At 35.5% G+C, this 22,379-nt stretch overlaps 1 protein-coding gene across 1 annotated transcript in view; it reads left to right on the plus strand.

Moving 5' to 3' along the window:
• Positions 1-22,379, plus strand: part of LOC127423643 (transcription elongation regulator 1-like protein) — a 130,925-nt gene that overhangs the window by 90,795 nt on the left and 17,751 nt on the right. The window contains exons 6-8 of the mRNA XM_051668145.1: positions 7,787-7,912; positions 14,605-14,687; positions 19,822-19,910. Coding sequence (XP_051524105.1) covers positions 7,787-7,912; positions 14,605-14,687; positions 19,822-19,910 — 298 coding nt within the window. The remainder of the gene's footprint in view (positions 1-7,786; positions 7,913-14,604; positions 14,688-19,821; positions 19,911-22,379) is intronic.

The following is a 22,379-nucleotide window of genomic DNA, read 5'->3' on the forward strand; positions in this document are numbered from 1 at the left end:
AATATACTTCAAAACCAAACATTAAAACTAACATTCAAAACCAAAGAAAAGTGCTAACAATAGTTCAATCTAATTAAAAATGGACTATTTTACCTATATTTGAGTGTGCTATGTATTTATGGTTATTAGAGTATTGCAGCCTGACCTCATGAAAAGTACATGATAGTGGCTACATTCTTGCAAAATTAATTATGTGGTTCATGGCATGTTTTGCGGCAGTTTCAAGGTGAAATGTCCACAGGGTTATGAAGAAGTTTTGAGTTGGAGCAATGTGTCAAATACTATTTGCACCCATATTTAAATATTAACATACACTATGGGCATCACTGCAGAGTGTCTATTGTGTTTATTTAGAGTCCCACAGACAAACTACATTAACCTCTACCCCTAAACATAACATTAACCTTATCTTAGAAAAACTTAACCTTGGTTTTACTACTGTAACCATGGTTTCACCAAGGTATTTTTTTTTTTTTTTAATTTACAGTAACCACAAAATTAACCATGGTTACTATATTAGCACCATATTACTGTATTAACAACACCATTGTTAATTGCATTAAAACTATGGTTTCTGCCAAAGAACATGGTTACTACAATATTAGTAATACAATGATGCACACACAAGCGATGCCGAGCGACAGACCCCGCCTCCGAATCAAACCCTTCTCTGTACTCCTCAACATTCACCGTAACCAAATATTTTTATTCATTTGTATCTATTATTTTAAGTAGTATTAAAGGAAATATTAAGAGTGGAAACAAACAATCGAATGGGAAAAAGAGTGGGACAAAAATTACGTTTGATCCGCGGTCGCTAGGACAGCACTGCACAATCACACAACGTCTCTACAGCCTACGCCACAGCAGTGACATCTACTGATGTGTTTGTCGCATATTTCAGTGGTTCCACCAGACTATTGGGGTGCAAATAGCTGGCTTGTGTGGCAGATGATATTTACACTGGGGTGCAAATAGACACTCTGAATAAAATATAGAGGCCTTGCCTCACTACCTAATGTAAACAAATCACCAACCAAGTTCAGCAAAAAAAAAAAAAAAAAAAAAACAGCAGGCCACCCCTACACTCCTACTTCTCTAACGAGTTTTAAATCTACGATGAGAGCAGCTCTGATGTCACTGGTGTATCTCTCATACTTCTTTTTGTGAGCAGTGATGTAATTCAAATTTAAATCTTTCATGCCAGATTTAATCTCCAAACACCCCAAACACATGGGTTTCTCTGTGAACTCTGTAAAACTATTTCCCATTTCTACTGGGAAACGCAGTTTTCGTAGTCAGTTTTTCTTGTTTTATCATTTATTTTGGCCAACATGAACTGTTTAGAACAAGCAACATCTGCTGGTCTATAGTACTAAAATCCAACTTCAGTCTAATATTGTTCAACTGGCCGAATTCAACGCCACAAGTTGCCCATCCCTGTTCTAGACCTGTCATTTTAACCTTAAACATTCACAGAGCATATTGCCTCTAAAGGTCTTTGTTCCTCACCCCTAGCAGCCATTTGTCATGTTTAGGTCATTCCAGAAGCTTTCACTGTCTGTCTGGTGCCTTTATAACAAAAGATTACAGATAATGTCCTCCTTTCACCTTCTGTGCCATCAGTCCTGACATCACAACACATCAAACTCTCTAAACCTTCCAGAGTGTAATATCTAACTCTCGACCCTGTTTTTGTTTTCACAGCTCAGGCTGAAAACAGGTTTACACAGGATGCTTCTAAGCCTTTATGAGAAAAAAATTTCCTATTTCATCTACAAAGCATTGCAGCGGTAGGGAAATGGTGTTTAAAGACACGCTTTTAAACAAACGTTTTACAGGCGCTATTTTCTTTTCTGTGTTGACGTATTGCCTATTGAAAGAGCAAGTTTGCTGGACATTTATTGGAGTGTGAGCTTATGATGCCTTTACGTGCTATCGGAATTATCTTAAATACAAGTTTTCCACTCAGAAGTTGCACATGAATGACCCCTCAAGTCGTAATTACAACTGGGAAACTCTGAGATAATTTTGATACCCGAGTTCCCGAGATGGGAGGAGTCCTAAACTTTCAACATGGTGGAGGAGAGTACAGTTTCTGTACTGAATGACAGGTTTTGTTAATTTTTCTAAATACAGCTAATTGTTAGTGCTTGCCGTTTTGGTCATATTAATTTATGTATATCAGCAACCATTCTATGCATGTTGTACATTTTTACATTGTAAAAATAGCTTGTATTTGACCAAAACTCCATTATCATCAGCAAGCTAACTGAGTGATATGTATTATGGTGTCAAAATAAAAGTTCCTCAAGAAATATGAATGAATTAACCTGGCACCATCCATGTTTCCTGTTCTTTCCGACAACATAGCACGTGAACATGACGTACTCGTAATTACCACTTCAGAAGTGGGAAGTAGGATAATTCCGATAGCACATGAAGGCAGCATAAGTTACATCACAGCCGTGAACCATGATTTGCTACGTGCTATTCAGTTGCAGGTTGTATGTCTATTAAAGGCTAATTTGTCAAGTTTTAAAAGTACACCAGCATAAGGTTGCTTTTAAGCAATCATGGACTAAAAGCCACAAAATATTTTTTTGTTATTATTATTATTATTATTTAATTGCACGGGTATTTAAGTGTGAAATTTAACTTCAACTTTTTAATTGAGCATATTTCACGCTTGCTAACAGCTAAGTGAAGGCTACACTCTCGCTGTTCATTTAAGGAGCTTAAATCAACTTATCTGGTTTTTGATCATAGGTTTTTCATTATTTAATGACTTAGCTGAAAGACATGCACGCCTACTCTCATTAAAAGATCTGATGTTTCTATGCATAGGACAAGCAGCTGATTCAAGATTGATGAGAGATATGTGAGAGACATGTCCTCAAGGCTAACGATAAACCTTACAACAAGTGCAACTTTAAGTGAAATAAATGTAAGCCAGACATTGTGATGTGTGCTAATGATCTGTAACTGCCCAAAACTATCAATCCGCCATTGATTTTGAGGATCTTTTTAAAATGTCCTAATATAGTGAAACGTGACAAAAACCAACTTGTGAGGGCATTTTCAGCCACCTTCACTAGATAAAAATCCAAAAACGAAATCATGTTTCACTTTAAAGTGGTCATGACATACTCTTTTTTTATAATTGTATTATCTTCCCTGAGGTCCACTAATAATGTTTGTAAAGTTTTTTTTTTTTTTCTTTTTTGCACCAAATCAGTCATAATTTAGTAATATATGTTCTTTATTTTTTCTATTTTCCATCCTGTGTCTGGCCCTCTGTCTGAAACTCTTGGTTTTGGCCTAAGCGCCTCCTTTAATCTTCAACAAATATGCTCGTTATTATTTGCTTACATCATGCAGCCCCTCAAAAACAGCCATATTCATATTCAAAACTCAATCAGAAGAGAATGAACAAGCTCCACAACATTATAAAACTACATTTCAGGGTTTACACATAATGTACACCCAACACATTGCATCAGAATATATTAAACTGTTCACAATCAAACAGTCATGACATTTGAAATATTCATGAATGAAACTGGTTATTTACGGTTTTGCGATCAGGTCCAATGGTGTTTTTAACTGCCCCATCCTTCAATAACAGTTCCTTTGCAAAACTTGAATCGTACTATGACCGGTTCACAAGCAATCATAGTCATAGTCCAAACATAGTCCAAAGCATGGTAAATAGACTCATACAGGTACAGTATATGCAGTATCACATCGCTAAAAACACAAAGGTCAAAGATATCTGTCTAGTGCATGTTTTATACAAAAATAATTCCAAGGGGCCAAGGGTGTGATGATGTAAAGTAGGCGTTGATTTTATTGCTGTAGAGGCAGTCATGAATTAATGAGCCTCCTAGTGATGTAGGGGAGTCGCGGAAGTAGAGAACAAAGGCATTTTGCTGCTTGGTTTCAATAAATGTTTTTATTACATTGGGGATTATGTTTTGAGATCTAAAACGTCTCGGTTACTGTCGTAATCTCCGTTCCCTGATGGAGGAAACGAGATGTTGTGTCGATATAGCGACACTAGGGGTCGCTCTTGAGAGCCCCAAACACCTCATATCTTTGAGAAAAGGCCAATGAGAATTGGCGAGTGGAATTTGCATGCCACTCCCCCGGACATACGGGTATAAAAGGAGCTGGCTCGCAACCACTCATTCAGGTTTTGTGCTGAGGAGCCGAGACAGGGTCTCGACCATTTCAGCGGGTAGTACAGCATTGTGGCAGGGGGGACACAAAGTCTCGTTCCCTCCATCAGGGAACGGAGGTTACGACAGTAACTGAGACGTTCCCCTTCTGTCACTCACTTGACGTTGTGTCGATGCAGTGGCACTAGGGGTCAACTTCTATAATGTCCAACAACCATTAGATACTACAGGCGAAATTCGAAATTGCATAACACAGTACCATACTATCTATAAATGGTAGAAATAGTAAGGGCATGTCCATACTAATCTATTTTCGTTTGAAAATGCATACATTTCGCTGCGTTCACGCCTATAATCCTCACTTGATCTACATTTTCCTTCACGAAAATGGAGACTTTCGACAATGCTCTACATAACTGCATACTTTGAAAAACGATGGCGTTAGAAAATATTCAAACTTAAAGGTGTTGTAAGCGATTTTAGCCGTTCTACCTTCCACGAGACTGAGCCATTGATTTAGCCACGTCCCTCTTTCCAGAACACCGCACCTTTAGCATCGAAACCGACACAAAGCATGTTTCCACGGATGTCAAACACAACAGCAGTGTAATAGCATCCTCAACTGACAAATTATAAATCAGAATATGGCATTAAGACTCAATAAGTTGCTGCAACGACAACACTATGAGAATGCACAAAATCATTGACAGGCAGAAAGCGTCAGAGGCCGTGGTCTGCGGACAATATATATTTTTTTTTCTCATGACACTTATTTAAGTGATATCTTTCAGGGAGTAGAAATGTTTTTTGTTTTCCTTTTTCAAGAAAAGAAAATCACTTACAGCACCTTTAACAGGATTAGTGTGGATGTGGGCTAAGACCTGTATGGTAGTATGCAATTCTGAATTTAGCCATTTACTTTATGGGTGGAGCTTCATGTTTCCTGTTTATGTTTCTCGAGTAACACAAAAGGTGTTTTTTTTATGATAAAATACTTTCAGCTATCCCAGCTTAAATGAATAGTTCACCCAAAAATGAAAATTCTCTCATCATTTACTCACCCTCATGACATCCCAGATGTCATTTTTTTTTTTTTTTTTTTTTTTATTAAAAAAAACTATGGAAGCCCTGAACGGTACCATGAAAAAAAAAAAAAAAAAAAATTCAGTAGGTGATTTTTTAATTTTTTTTTTATGTCTAGCGCCTTCCTGTACAACAGCATTTTAAAAGTAAAAGTACAGCTCCTACTATATCTACTTGAATGGGAAAGACTGAAATCTCCAAAACGGTTGGTCAAGATTGCAATCAAATAACATATTTAAATCAGCAGTAAAATCTGGCAGCAATTGTATCATAAATTACATATTATCTTCCTTATCTCAGATCACAAAAAAAATTAAAAAACTATAAAAATAAAAAATCGTAATTTTTCAGACTGATCCAGCTAATGTGCAAACACATTCTCAAAGGTACCTGACAGGCGATGTCTGCATCCAAAAGGTGATTGGCTCTTTTACCTGTATGGCAGGACTTCCTTTTCTGGCTCCAATATCATTTTATCAATTCATTTTAATACAAGTGGTCAATCTCGGGCTTAACAGTCTTTGATGATACTTTACGATTTCACCACCTTATATGAATTATTATCAATTGTCATTAGATTATATTGAAAAAGTCATTATTTTTGCAATTAATTTTTAAATACAGTCTTTATTAATAGACTCTAATGTGTTAATTTCTCCCTTATGTGTTTATTTGAGGTATCTTCAAAACCATTTTCTTTCTGCAAAGGGAGAATTTGAATTTTGATTGCATTCTAAAATTCTGACTCATGAAAAGAATGTGATTATCAGCTGTTAATTAAAATTCATATTATTTATTTATTTTAAAGCGGTTTGGTTTCATTTTTCATAACTTAAAAGAGACACTTGTCTTTAAAAAGGAAAAATGTATTTTACAAGCCTGTAACCTTGATAACTTTAACCATTTTTCTGGAAGCAGAATATCACAAATGCTTCAAAATGCATCTTCTTTCTGCGCTATAGTGGAAATGGCACATACATATTCACCCTGACAGTCCGTCAGCCCCTCTGGATTTGAGCAATGCCCAGCCCAGAGCTAAAGCCAAACGTAATTAACCTTTATGAACATGCCATGTCTGTCGAGTAGAATTTGGACAGACGTTAGAAAATTAAAGGTTAAATATGGCCCGGTTGACGAGAATGAGCTGGAAGCTTCTTCCAACATTTTCAGTGTTTAACTAGTGCAAGGAACTTTTGATTGAAGCTTTGATGAGTTTAATATGTTTAGAGTGTAAAATGAAATGATTTTGTGCTTCTCAATGATAAAAGCCAAATTTGTGAAACCATGCCTGTCATTTCTTAAAACCGAGAAGCATCTGTGTAACACTCTGGGGAGTGCTATCGCATATTCGTCCTGTAGGCTTATTTGTTTATGAGGGGTTTGGGATTTGGGAATAGAATACATGGCCTTATTGCCTCATGGAAAACAGATAGCCAGACTGATTTTGTACGGCATAATGTTTGTGTATTTTGCAGTAGTGTGTCCTTGGCAGTATCTCTGTAATAGTATTACTTTTCACAGTTGGTCACAGTTGATAGGAGAAAGAACATGGTTTAATGCAATCCCTGCTGGAAAAACAGCTTATACCAGCTTAAGGTGGTCATGTTGGCTTTTAAAATGTGTTAGCTGTTTTTGGTTAGCTTGGTTTATGGTGGTCGAAACTAGAGATGGGTTGGGATTGTCGACTAGATTAGCTATTTTTATTTTTATTTATTTTTTTACATTTACATTTAAATGTAACAGCTCCCACCAGCTGTTTTTGAATGCTAGAATGTATACTGCCTCATCTCATAATGTGACTGTGGTGAAATCTTTGCAAAATGACATTATGTGATTCATTACATGTATCACAGAACTTCTGAGGTGAAATGGCAACTGAGTGGCGCTAAAAGTGAGTTAAAAATGCGAGACCAGGTTAAACGTATCCTATGTGAACCCCACCCGAACAAACACAGATGATCGGTCTACTTTGAGTTTAAAGGAATAGTTCCCTCAAAAATGAAAATTATTTAATTAATAATTCACTCTCGTGTCGTTTCAAACCAGTATGACTGTCTCTCTTCCATGGAACACAAAAAGCAGTATTTTGGTCTAAGGCTCAGTTCACTTTCATTGCATCTTTTTTCCATACAATCAAAGTGAATAGTGACTGAGGCTGTCGATCCTATCATCTCCATTTGTGTTCTACGGAAGGAAGTTACATGGGTTTGAAATGATATGAGGGTCCCTTTAGACTGACTAGTCAACAGATTGCTCAGACAGTCACTAATGGAAACCAGGTCCACCATCTGTTAATCCAGCTGTTTAATGTAGACCAGCTTGGATCAGCAAATGACCATAAATGACCAGGTCAGACTAGCTAGAATCCATATAAAACTAGCTACCACATAAAGCTAGTTTAAGTTGGATTTTCCTGGATGATTTTATTGAGTTTTTATAATCCTCTCTCTTCCTCTCTCTCTCTATGTGGTTCATGCATAATAAAGCCTACAGTGCTTCCATGTTCTCTTTGTTACATACAGGAACACGGAGCACCTGGGAGGGTTTTCTGGGGCCTGTACTGCCCTCTCAGATCACCGCGGTAAAATCACTGTCTGCTCCTAGATTGACCCTGTTTACTGGAAATTGGAGGGAGCAAAGGCCAGCAGGTGAGATTCTACATAAATAATATGAAACATTGTTCTTAAATTCATTACTAATTCACCCACATGTCATTCCAAACCCTGTTATGTATGCTGTTAGATTTTCTGTGGAACACAAAAGGAGAATTTCTGAAAAATCTTCATCCAGCTCTTTTCCATACAATGACAATTCATAGTGACCACAGCTGTCAAGGTCCGAGACAGACCAAAAACATAATTGAAAGCACCATAAAGGTAGTCCATCTGAGTGCTGAAGTAGTGCTGCTAACGTGACAGTAGCTCAGCTATTTTTACAATAGTGTAGCTTTTCCAGTAACAAGCTACCTGTACATTTTCCGACAAGTAGGGCTGTAGAGTTAGAAAACGCTAAATTTGTCACATTGTATTTCGAACGCAGCAATGGAGCCGAGGGAGTAATAAAATATGCTCACTTAAACAATCCTCTCTCTCTCTCATATGTAGCACTGTAAAACTTCAGAGTAAGTTCTTTCGTACAGTTCATGCATGAACCGATTAAAATAAACAACTCCCTTATATTAAGATTTGGGAACTCTGATTCATTTTAGTGAGTCGGTTCTTTCAGACGGTTCATGTAAATAAAATAGTGCACATAACTGATTCACTTGAGCCCTGCACAGCCTTAAAGGGAGTTTGCCTTCTTTTTGAAGCAACATATTAAGAGAATCGCTGCTGTTTATCACTATGTTTCCACTCAGTAGTATATAATAAAAAAATAAAATAATAAAAATATCTGGTTTATTTGTATATATTAAGTATAATTTTATGTTCAGCTTAATGTTGTCACCCTATCTGTTTAACCCTTACAAAAATTAACCATGGTTTTATTATAATAATATTATAGTAACCTTGACTGTAATAACCATGGTTAATTTTGTGGTTACTCTGGTTTTACTAGAAATAACATGGTTGAACTATAGTTACTGTAGGACAACCATGGTTAATTTTTGTCCTAATAATATATAATTATTAGGACATATTATTGAATACTGCAAAAAAAATCTATTTTACGTCACAAGTGAGAACCAATGGTGTTTGGTGTCAATGATGTGCAAACATTTTGAATCTGAACACAACTGCAAATGAGATTTCTGTCTGTTCCTTACAGAAAGCTATTAGATAGTTTCATAAGACTTGAATTATAGTGCAAAGTCATTCTACTTTTATGGTTCTTTTATAGTGTTTTTATATATATATATATATATATATATATATATATATATATATATATATATATATATATATATTCATGTTTCAATAATCGGAAGATTTTCCTGATGATTATCGATATATGTCTGTATTTTTTCAGATATAAATAGGGCTGCTCGTTGCACAATAGTCTTTGTCTTTCAAACATATTTCTCAACACAACTTTGGTAAAGTGTAAGCAGAGGGTTAAATTAAAGGGGGTTGCACACCGGACTCGTCTGGCAGATGACGTGGTGCTTTCTAAAATTCAAAACAATTATTTTCTATTAAGGAACGCAAGCAAACACTGCATGCTCTCCATCTACAGGGGCTGTTAAAGATGTGGGTGTGCCACGGAGCTCACCTCGCTTCGTTTTCCAATAAATCCAACCCAAATCATTATCAAAGGCCAAAGATTATTTACTCTAGCCATCATAGGATTTATATTTATATTGTGTATATGTATTTTCAGTTACAAGTATGACTTTTTGTGGTCTGAGAGCTTGAATGAAAGACATATTTAATGCTACATACAAGGAAATTGCATAATAAATGTCACCATTTCTAATCATTCAGTTTGCTCAGTTACACCAGTTTCATACACTAACCTGCAAACTCATCAACATCACTTTGTTAATTCTTGAAGAGGTACAAAATCCTTTCGACTGCCATCTCCTGCGCCGCTTCAGCTCGTCCTGTGTGTGTGATGCCTCTTCCATGCAGCGACCAGCTTCAGTAAATGTTATATCACCCCCTTGTGGTCTCCCAAAGCTATTACATCAGACTACATTGAATGGAATGCAACTGGCAGTGAATTGAAAGCACACAAATTAGGTTTCTAATTTAAATATTGGCTGATGTTAATATATTGATGCCTATTTTTTTTTAATTTATTTTTTATATAAATGTCAATAAAATAATGTGGCAATCAATAATCGATATATATATATATATATATATATATATATATATATATATATATATATATTGGAGCTGTCACTGTATGAAACAGAGGTGTGTAAAGATACTGTTTTTTTAGAATGACACGAGGGTGAGTAATTAATTACAGCATTTTCATTTTTGGGTGAACTATTCCTTTGAGTAGCATTTTCATGTTTGGTTTTACATTTTCTATGCAGGACCTAGTGAGAGGTTATTATAAAAATCTTTTAAAATTCCCCATTCATCACATGCACAAGGGCAGCATTATAAAATTGTCATCCATCTGTATACACCATCTAATCTTACAGAAACACAATGTTTATTTTCAGATTAGTAGAAAAAGACAACCTCTGCATCTTCCTCTTTATATATGTCTTTATCATCTCAGCCCAGGCAATTTTCACTTTTATCCAATGGAGCTATTATTTGCCTGTTCTATCTCTGAAATGAGCAATTGTTTTCTTAATCTCTAACTACAGCGGCTTGTTGTTATTTGTGGATTTGTTTGACAAGTTTATTGCAAAGTCCCAACCCTGGAGGCAATTCAAACTTTCACTAAACAACATCTACTACTGTATGCAGGTTTTTGCTATCTTCATTGATATGGTCGACAGGGGTCAGAGATACAGGTTGCTGAGAGAAAATTGTTAGTATTGCTTTTCCAGTTATTACAAATGTAATTCATTATATATAAAAAATAAATAAAAAATGATATTTGATAGGATAAGCCACGTTCAAAGCCATTGTAAAATGCATATAAATGGACACGTGCTGCACATTGTATGATTCTTGGCAATGGTAAACAGTCTACAGTATGGCCACAAGTTCGCAAGAACTTGTCTGTTGTCCAGAAATGTTCAATCATCAAGTGGTTTCTGTCCTCTTTCACCATAAATCAGTGCAATTCTTCATTTTCCGTGGCACAGAACATGTTTTGGACAGTGGCTTTGTGTTTATCACAGCTTAAACAGCTTGTGATTCAACTAGACACAGGCAGTCAGTAGCCATACACATATTCTTCTTCATTGTCTTCTGTGAACATAAGACCTCCAAATGGATGTGTGCCATGGAAGTGTCTTTACTGACAAAAATGGAAGAATGCTTTGTTTAGGCGTGGATGAGAGGTTTCCCCATCAACGCTTCCAGCCTTCAGATGATGACTGATAAAAATCAAACAGAATCTTCATTCAGCCTTTATTTCAAAGCAGTTGGCTGTTGTAACACAAAGAGGCCAGAACAGTTTCATTCAAGTTTAATCGGGATTTGTCAGCTCTGAATGTTTTATAAACAATCCGTTACAAGTTCATGCTGTTTCCCCTTATACAACCTTTTTTTCTTTATAGATATGCAAATGTACTGATGTCTTTAAAGGAATAGTGCACCAAAAGTGCAAATTCTGTCAAAATTTGCTCACCCTCATGTTGTTCCAAACCAGTATGCTGTGATTTGGTAACACTTTACAACATGGCTCCATTTGTTAACATTATTTAACATTAGTTAACATGAACTTACATTGTACAATACATTTACAGCATTTATTAATCTTGGTTAATGTTAATTTCAACATATAGGGCTCTAATTTTGTGAGTGCGCAACGTCTTATCCAATTTTCATGAGAGTACTAATTCGAAGTGCAATTTTCGTGCCAGCGCACTGTGGGTGTAGGTGCACAAACTGTGGGTGTATCGTATGTAAATTGAAGTGGCGCAAAGCATAATTTACTATTTTACTAAGAATTTGGTCATTGCGCTTAGACGTTTCAATACCACCTCTTAACTCAAGAGGTGTTATAAGGTTGTGATAAAGTTAATGTCCAAATTCTGAAAGTACAGAACATCAAATTATGTCCTTGATAATTGCTGTTGAAGCTGTTTGTTGAATAAAAAAAATAAAAAAATGAGATTTTTGTTACATTTTCCAGAAGTCATGGTTTATTTTTTCAATTATTATTATTACTATTTTTATTGTTATGTTTAAGTCACTGCAAAAGGGGCCGGTGGAAGAAGGAGAGAGTAAAATGTTTGGATTTGGTATGATTTTTATGACCATTTTGTTATTTTGATTATCATTTCATTTGAAGAGTAATTTGAATTTAGAAATATTATTGATTTAATTATTTTGTGTTAATAAATGTATATAATTTTTCAAAATCAATGTCGACCAGTAGAAATGAAGTGCGTTCTGATACAATCACTGTTATTACCAGCCATGATTTGTATGTCAGTAGATGAAAATTATTAATAATACTTACATTCTCTGTAATTTAACGGAGTCCACATCCATATCCTGAACCACATTTTCCATGCGTATAAAAGGAACATGTCCCATTTAACAAGGACGCACAAAATAATGTAAATCCATATTTCTATTCTTCCAATTCATTGCATACAGTCCATTTACACTACCAACTTCTTATGAATGTACTGTCTTTGTTTATATTGCCAGTGCTTGACGGGAAATGGACTGTATAATAGGACGGAGACGGTGCCAGAGAAGAACCTCCATTGACCCAATTAGCACCTTGCACGGGCGATTTCGCCAAACCCACTTGCGCCTACACTTAGTGCACGCTTACACGAAAATACCAAAACTTCATGGCCATGCATATTGACTTTGCACTTATGATTTAAGGCATTGTGCTATTCTTAGCGCTTGCACGCTTAAAATAGGGCCCAGAGTATTAACACATTTTTTAAATCAAAAGTTGTATATGTTAACATTAGTTAATGCACTATGAACTAACATGAACCAACAATGAACAATTGCATTTTTATTCAACTAACATTAACAAAGATTAATACATTCTGTGAAAAATTGATTGTTCATTGATAGTTAATGATACCTAATGCATTAATTAATGTTAATGAACGGAACCTTATTGTAAAGTGTTACCTGTGCTTTTCTAGGGGTTTGGAACCATGTGAGAGTTAATAAGTAATGGCTGAATTTTCATTTTTGGGTGAACTATTCCTTTAAGACATTCCAGAGTCAACACTTTCTCTTGCTGACTTATAAAATTATTTGTTTGCGTGCCTTGCACTTTATTCTTTAAATTGTCACCTCTGGAGAAAAGAGGTATTTTCCCCTGACAGCTCTTTGTTGTTTTATCCTAAGCTGCTGAATTCAGTATGCAGCTTCTGTTTGAGATTAACTGAATTTAGAAGCAAAAGATCAAGCAGCACATTTGATTTCCACTCCATCTTATGCTTGCCACATCTAATTTCATAGCTTTCCACTGGAAATAAAGTGAAAATTATTTTAGGCCAGACTCTACCTGATTTTGTCCAAACTAACTAAAGTGAATGACAATATTGTGAATAATATAGCTATATAGTGAGTGAAATATTTTCTTGTAGATTTGCCTGCCAGCTGTTAGATGGTTGTTGTAATCAGATTTTACTCATCAATTTCTGTTCAGCATCTTTTGCCATCTCTTTTGATAACTTCTTCATCTTGCTTGGGACGTGTTATGTTTTTTGTTTTTTTTATGCCTTATTGATTTTTTGAATGTTCTAAATGTCAATATTCACGAATAACAAATAGCATTTGATTGTTTGCAGTGTTTCATACTGTATATATTGGATGCCACAACCAGTTTGATTAGTGGATGGAGCGAATGTGTATTTGGAGTTCTTGACATCCACTTAATCATCCTTATGTTGCTCCAAACTCATGACTATCTTTTTCCATGGAAAACAAAATCAGGCTGAATGTCAAATTCTCTCTACAGTAATTTGATTTAGCATTTAATAACTTTAAAATGTTGCACATTTATGTAGCCAAGCAGAATACCTGAAATTATCACATTTATTTTGAGCCAAAATACTTCAAGGTGATTAAATCAGAAGTTTTTCCAACAACTGTCCAATAAGTGAAAGGATATTATTGGGGGTAAAAAGCCCCCTTGTTGTTCTGAAGAATATTCACAGTGTGCTCACATTGACTGATCCAATTACAATGGAGATTTGTTTTTTATAAAATACTTGATATTCTGAAATTTGCAGGAAATGGTGCACGGTTTTCTAAAGTGGTTACTTTGAATAAGCATTATTGTAATTTGTGTCTCAAACATATTTGCATATGTTGGCAAATTTGGCCCTATAATTATTGCCCCTAAATCTACATATATCACTATAACCTATGACTATTAAATCTGAATGTGTTGAAATGAATGCAAGCGTGAACAAGATTTGAGAGTTAAGGTGAAGGGGAAAATTATAAGTGTATAACGACTTACATTTCACTTGTTTTTTCCTCACAATAAGCTACCGTAATGCTTCAGAAGACTTTTAAGAATATATTGTATGAGTTTTATCAACCTGTCCCTATTCACTTTCATTATCTGGAAAAGAGCAGCTTAGACATTCTGTTAAGCATCTCATTTTGTGTTCCATTTAATACAGAAAGTCATACAGGTTTGGAACAACATGAAGGTATGTAAACTATGACAGGTGAACTCTTTCTTTAGCTAAATTTACTATTAATACGGTGCTAATTGTTTGTTTTGTAAGCTGCAAAATTGAGTATTTCATCTCTGTCCTCCTCCTCAGATAAGATACTGGAAATAAAGAAGCCGTCCTGCAGAGATTCTTTACTGATCCGCACAAATCCAAACCCAGAGGCTAAAGCTGAGGTTTGTTATAATTTCCTTTTAGTCTCATTAGCAAAATTGTATTCTTAAATCTGCATTATAGGCAACATCAGCCTAATTGGCATTGCATTTCAGTTCATTTGTTGGCAGACCTGGGTCCTTATAAAAATTGGTTCCTATTGTCTTAGAGGGTGAAAGAATATCAAACAGATTTGTGGAAAAGGTCACACTAAAGGCGGAATCAGATTTGGAGTCCTCTGATTGAGTTAATAATTGCTTTTGTTGGAGTGCAGTGCACCACAGTGTCCCCATAGGTGACATGTTTAAAATCTTATCAACTGGATTAATTAGCAAAATCACCCAGAACGGTAATTCATTTAAGCGTAAAGAGTGAACAGGGCTGCTGGCCAACAGTATGTGGAGAATCAGTAATTTGCATCATTTGGTCATGCAGGGACTGGGTAATTGGTTGGTTTCTGAGGCTGAATGCATTCTAGACTATTTATCAGTTGATAATCAACACTATATTTTACTATTAGCCTTGTAACCCATGTGTGGGGCGAGATAATTGAAATTCACTTATGTCTGCATGAGGAAATAACAGAAGCTTTGTTTCAAACATGTGTACTGCTAAGGCAGCATCCTTCCTGAAATGGAATCTCATAACTTAGTGATTTGAAATGCTCTACGTAGGCAGCAACATTGTGTGTTAAATAGCACTCCTAATGTGTTTTGATTCCAGTTGTTCAAAAAGACATTCAAAATGCAAACAAATGGTAGCATGAGTAGTGCATCACTATGCGATAAGTCATACGTGCAAAGTCAGTGGGCATGGCCATGAAGTTTTAGTATTTCCGTGCAAGCATGCGCCAAGTCTAGGCACATGGGTTTGGCGAAATGTGCGTGCAGAATACTAATGGGCTGGGTCAAGCGTAATTTAATTCAGAGGCTCTTCTCCAGCATCATGTGCGTCCTATTATATATTCCATTTCCTGTCAAGCACCAGCGATTATTAATAATTTTCATCTACTGACATACAAATAATGACTAGTATTACCAGTGATTGTATTGGAATGAACTTCACTTTTACCGTTCGGTTTTGATTTTGTAAAATGTAATTTATTGTAACACCAAAAATGTCAACCAAAAATATTTCTAAATTTGAATACACACCGATCTGCAACAACATTAAAACCAATTGCCTAATATTGTGTAGGTCCCCCTCGTGCCACCAAAACAGCACCGACTCATATCTCAGAATAGCATTCTGAGATGATATTCTTCTCACCACAATTGTACAGAGCAGTTATCTGAGTTACTGTAGACTTTGTCAGTTCAAACCAGTCTGGCCATTCTCTGTTGACCTCTCTCATCAACAAGACATTTCCATCCGCAGAACTGCCGCTCACTGGAATTTTTTTTTTTTTTTTTGGCACCATTAAATTCTAGAGACTGATGTGTGTGAAAATCTAGGAGATCAGCAGTTAAAAAAAAAATACTCAAACCAGCCCACCTTTTCAGATGTGAGACTTTATATATCAATTGAATTCGCCACAGGTGGCCTCCAATCAAACTAGAGACATTTCAAATAGGATCCAGAGAAATGGGATGCACCTGAGATTAATTTCAAGTGTCATAGTAAAGCGTCTGAATACTTATGTCAATGTGATATTTCAGTTTTTTTCTTTTTAATACATTTGCAAAGTTATCATCTGAATACTTTCTGAATTCACTATATATATATATATATATTATATATATATATATATATATATATATATATATATATATACAGTTGCAATCAAAATTATTCAACCCCCCCAAGACAGTAAGGATTTACAAAGGTAAGCTTTTCTGATGACCCAGAATTTTTAAACATTACATCTATATCAGTTGAGTGACACATTCAAAGTCATTGTGTGAATATATTACATAATATTTCTAAATAGCAGGATTTTTTAAAAATACAGCCATGTCATAATTATTCAACCCCTATTTCATGTAGCTGTTTCTTAAATATGTAAGGCTACACAAGTAATTGTTTAAAACAAAATTAAGTCATCAGTCTGCAATGGCACTTATTTAACTTTTAAAATGTAAGTTTAGCGTTGTAAGCAAAAATGTATTTCTATGCAAAAAATGCAATTAAAAATAAGCTGTCTCAAAAGCTAATAGAGGAGATTATTTAATTACACAAGAAAGGTCATGGCTAAAAGTACATTTCCAAGGCACTTTAATATCCAATAGACAAAGTTGGCAGCACCATTCATACATTTTTTTTTTAAATATGGTACAACAGCAACTTTCTTGGGGTACGGAAGAAAGCAAAATTTCACCAAGGGAAATGTTGACTCCAGTTGACTGAATATTCAAGAAGTAATTAGGAAGGACCTGTGGAGTCCTGGAAGAAGGTTTTATAGATGTATGACACTAAACTGAAAATGAGTTTCAGACCCATGGGTCAGCAGTACGTCTGGAGTAAGATGACAAGGTGATGACAAAAACGACACCATCCCCACAGTCAAGCATGGAGGTGGGTCAGTCCTGTTATGGGGGTGTTTTGCGGCTGCAGGAAATGGCTATCCAGACTATGTGACTGACACCATGGATTCTTTCAGGTTTCAGGCCATTTTGGCATGAAAAATGTGATGCCTTCAGTGTGTAAATTGAAGTTCGGTGATCACTGGACTTTCCAGCAAGACAGTAACACCAAGGATATATCCAAGTTTTCCAAAATCTGGTTCAGGGATAGGTCGTGGAATATCCTTAAATGGCCCTTTCAGTCCATCATTAAAATCCAATTGCAAACCTTTGTTGGGATTTCAAGGAAGCAGTGGCAGCACATAAACCAAAGAATGTCAATGAACTGAAAGCTTTTGCTCATGAGAAATGTGTAAAAATTCTAATAGAGAGGTGTCCGAAGCCTGAGAACACTTACCTGAAACATTTATTTGCTGTTATTAAGGATAAAGGATGCTCTACAAATGATTGAGTTTGGGGGTTGAATATTTTTGACATGACATTTGTGGAGAGAATTAGTTATTTTTTATTTTTACATTTAGGTAAACTGAACTCTTTGTTCTCAAAATCACTCAAATGTGTAGTAAAAACTTACTTTGACTGTTTACTGAGGTTTTAGTTGATGTGTTTTACTTCATATCACCAGAATGTATTGCTGGATAGAGTGGTTGAATAATTTTGATTGCAACTATATATATATATATATATATATATATATATATATATATATATATATATATATATATATATATATATATAATGTATTTTTTTATCAATACTTTTTTCCTCAGGGTTACTCCATTTGACTTAAACAAATAAATGCCAAAAATACTGTATGCTTGCTCTTGAGTTGCTTAAATAATAATAATAATTAAATATTTCAACATACTTTTGATGTTATGTGCTGAAAAAGAAATCATCAAATTAATTAATAACTATACCTCACTTGGTAAACACTAAATGGGTGTCGTTTTAAAGACTTTACAATGCATATCGGCAATATTACATAACCAACTCTTACCAGGTGCTTTTTAAGTTGCTGAAAAATTAGAAGTGTTACATTTCCATAACTTACATTTCACTCACATATCAAATTAATATCAAGTAAAAGCCCTGAGAAAAAAAACAAACAACAACTTTAATTTATAAGCAGCAGATATCTTTTGTCGCGTTTCGCTTGTAACTTTGTGAAACACGAACAAAACATAAAAACAGCATACGCTCCCGATTGAAACAATTACTTTAATGGTCCCGAACCCATATACTATGTGATATAAAGCATGGATATTAAAATAATCTAGGTAAAATGTGACGATATCTAAGATATCGTTGTTATCATCCTGGTGGGCAGTCTCTGGTTACAAAGTGCACCAATCACAGTTGTTGTGGTCTGCGTCGACGCAACAGACAGGCTGTGTCTCGTTTGGAAGACTGCGTCCTCCGGAGGTCGCATTTGTCGGCCACATACGTCATCAAGGCAGTCTCGTTTCATAAAAGTGAGTAGGACACATTGAATGCAGCCTTCAAATGCGACCTTCTTTCACGGGAATTTGGAGGATGCATGAGGTGTATCCTTCGTGGGCACTCACAACCCACAATTCTTTGCTTCAACGGAAATGTCAAAAAAAAAAACTGCAATTTGCCCGTAAATATGATGTTCAAATGCAAGGAATGTTAATTCTCAAGTTGAAGTACCTCGGTAGATGGGTGCAGAGTATATATTATGTATTATTATATTAATATATAATTAAAATAAATTATTAGACTAAAAGTACACCTGTAAAATCTATTTTCTTTTCTCTTTACATCTTTATAACTCTCCTAAAATTTACCTCATACACTCCTTTCCAAAGGGACTTTGTTCCCTTCTCACTCAAAGCGCTTGCGCTTGTTAAAGAGTGGCGTGCTGTCATAGCAACCATGTTACGTTCTGTTTCCGTTTGTCCTATGAAGGCCGTCTCGTTTAAACGAGACTTGTTTAAAGGAGGACGTTCGGTATACTGCAGCCTTCAAAGGACACGTCCTACCTAGCATGCAGCCTTCCAAACGAGACACAGCCTGTTACATTTTTGAAGAGGTGCACATCAGGCTACGGCGGAGGCTATGCTGTAACCGCTGTAGCTACGTGTAGCCTATGCCGTAGGTTCGACATAGAAGTATAAATCAGCTTTTAGAAAGCCACATTACCTGCTGCATACCATTTGCATCAGATGTGCACATTTGATGCCTTAAAGTGCTGTCTTTGTAGGCAGCTCATTAGGTTTTGGAACGGAGTATACATGTATGTGCTTTATCATAATTTAGGTTATGGTTTAGGTAATTTGAGGTTCATTTCAAGTTGTTTTGTTTTTTGTTCAGTAGCTTAATTTAATATCCTGTTTAAAAACAAGCAAGCACATTTTTCACAATCCAGTCCATTTCTGATAAACATGTGCCACCCTACATTATAAGTTAATATCATGTCTCACTCAGAGGATAAGATGGGTTGTTGTTGACTTTAAACACATCTTTTGTCCTCCTACCAAAATCCTGCCACTTAAGATCCACAGTGTCACATGAGGACATTTCTGATCACTCAGACATCATCATAAAGTTCATCCCTGTATATGCCATGCTGACATATCCTCTCTATTTCTGTTTGTGTGTTTGTGTCCAGGATGAGCCATTTAAAGTTAACATCGACGAGGAGATCTCGCCCAAAGACAAGCGACCAGTTGCATCGACGCCTATACCTGGATCACCATGGTAACTGCCCGATTTGTTTGCACATAAATAATTGCAATATTCACTTCCAGTTTGATGCATCTTTATTGCTTATAAGTGATTCTCTGCATGCAATATAATAGCCAATCAATTGTTCTCTCACACATGACTCCGTGTCAACCTATATTTTAAAATGCCACTTTTGTAATTGCGGGCCATTTATAAGTGTTTTTCTACTGTGTTTTGGAATACTTAAATAGCTGGTTTGTTCCATAAAGGTGTTTGTTTTATCTCCTTTCATTCTGTCAGAAATGTCAGCAGCTATATTGTCATTTAAATGATGCATGTTGCTTTCTAACTGAGTGTTTGATGACAATAACACATGCTGGAATAAAATACAGCAGTGCACAAACCTCCAGACTGCAATGAGATCCAACCACAAACCTGCATTAGGACCATGTGTTATGCAAGACTGTTTTTTTTTTTTCCTTTGCCAAATCAGTGTGGGCTTCCCTTCCATGCATGCAAACAAACAAACAAACACATAACACAGACATTTTTGCAGGCATCATAGCTTATCGCGTTCAGCTTTTGTTGACTCACTGTTAAATCTTCGCATTTAACATGTGCTTGATGACAGCAGCTTCGGGGACTCTGTTGAATAGCAGACACAAACTGTTATGTGATTATACACAATGGGTGAGATTCGTTTGGTGGAAGAGCCAAAAGAGCAATTCAGAGCAGAGTTCTTGGCTTTAAAACACATTCCAATGCATTCAATGCAGCACTGTATTGATAATAAGGGCACAGTTTTAAACTTATGCAAATTATTTGGCCTGAACTTCTGAAATGTACAGACTCCGTTCAAACTTTGTTTTGTAGATAAGTTTGGCCTTAGCTATGCTATCTATTTTTAGCTTTTATAATATTATACTTTGTATGAAACTGATTAAAGTTTGAAAATCCCCATTGAATGTTCACCATTCAATAGAGTGCATCAGCAAAAATCTAATTGAATTTTTCCATTGTGGAATTGATTTTTAACGATTACTTGTACACCTTTAAAGACAGTAGGGCTGCAACTAACGATTATTTTGATAATCGATTAATCGTTGATTATTTCTACGATTAATCGTATAAAAAATGAAATTGTATTTCCTGTATTTTATTAAAATATGATTTTTCAAACAACTGAAATGATAAAGGGTGTAAGGATTTGGTTTGATTTACATTACTGAATTCACAATTCTATACTCTCACAAAACTTTGAACAAAGCCTGAATCATCAAAAGTTAAGTCTGGGTTTATTATTATTACTTTCAGGACCTAGGCGAAACATTTCCTTTACTTGTAAAACTTAACAAAAAATGCTCATCATTAAAGAGTAAAATGATCTATAGGGCATGGAGTGGGACAAAAAAATCTGTAAAATAATGTTTGCCATAGTATAAATTTACTAATGAAATCAGACATTACATGTGGCATTATCAATAGGACTTTCAAATATCAGGACCCTTAGCATTATTATACATTATATTCAGCATTACATACAGTTTAATATAGTACAATCATCCAGTCCACATTAAACTGTATGCTTATTATGATCTTCTTTGAAGTGTTTATAAAGTGCTCTCATGCACTGAACAACTTGGGTCGTGTTTTTTTCCTATTCAACTTGTCTCTGTTGTATTTCAAACGAGTTTCATTATGCAACACTTTTTTTACTTGGCTGTGAAGTGATGCCACTGACGACAGGGCTTCTCTGTGCTTACCGCAAATATCCAACTAATCGGTAATGACATTTGTTGTCGATGATTTCCATCATCGATAATTATTGATTTTATCGATTAGTTGTTGCAGCCCTAAAAGACAGACCTACCTTGAGCTATGGTACATGCTTCTGTTAAAGCCATCAGTGTGTTATCTCAACTACATTTAAAAAAAAAAAACACACACATACACACACAAAAAAACAAAAAAACAATCGCATTAAATGGCGGAATTTGTGGTGAAGAACTACACTACCCATGATGAGCAATCATCCACCAATCAGAAAATCATGACCAACAAAGCGCGCCAAAAGAGCTCTGCAGCGACCGCGACTCGATTGTGTCTTTCGCAGTGCTTAATGTGAGTGCCATTAAGCACTGCGAAAGACACAATCGAGTCGCTCACCCTACACTCTCAAACGACTTATATATATGTATATATCTGAATATTTTGCATTAAACTCTAAAAATATTGTGTCTATACTTATAATCAACAACTCAATAGTTTTATATTTTTCCATAGTATTATCATTTGATTACGTCATTCGCAATGCTTCATGAGACTGTAGTTCATACCCTCGTGGAAGACGGTAAGTACATAGTCTTGTACGTCTTTTTGTCTGATTTTTAAATACTTATTTTTTTACTTCAAATCAAAGTTTGTAATGGTGTGATTCACCTCGGAGCTGGTTGGTTTTGTTCATGGCTTAGAACTCTCTTATGAAGGATTTCATAAAATCCC

Source organism: Myxocyprinus asiaticus, chromosome 32, assembly GCF_019703515.2.
Source record: "Myxocyprinus asiaticus isolate MX2 ecotype Aquarium Trade chromosome 32, UBuf_Myxa_2, whole genome shotgun sequence".
Taxonomy (NCBI): domain Eukaryota; kingdom Metazoa; phylum Chordata; class Actinopteri; order Cypriniformes; family Catostomidae; genus Myxocyprinus; species Myxocyprinus asiaticus.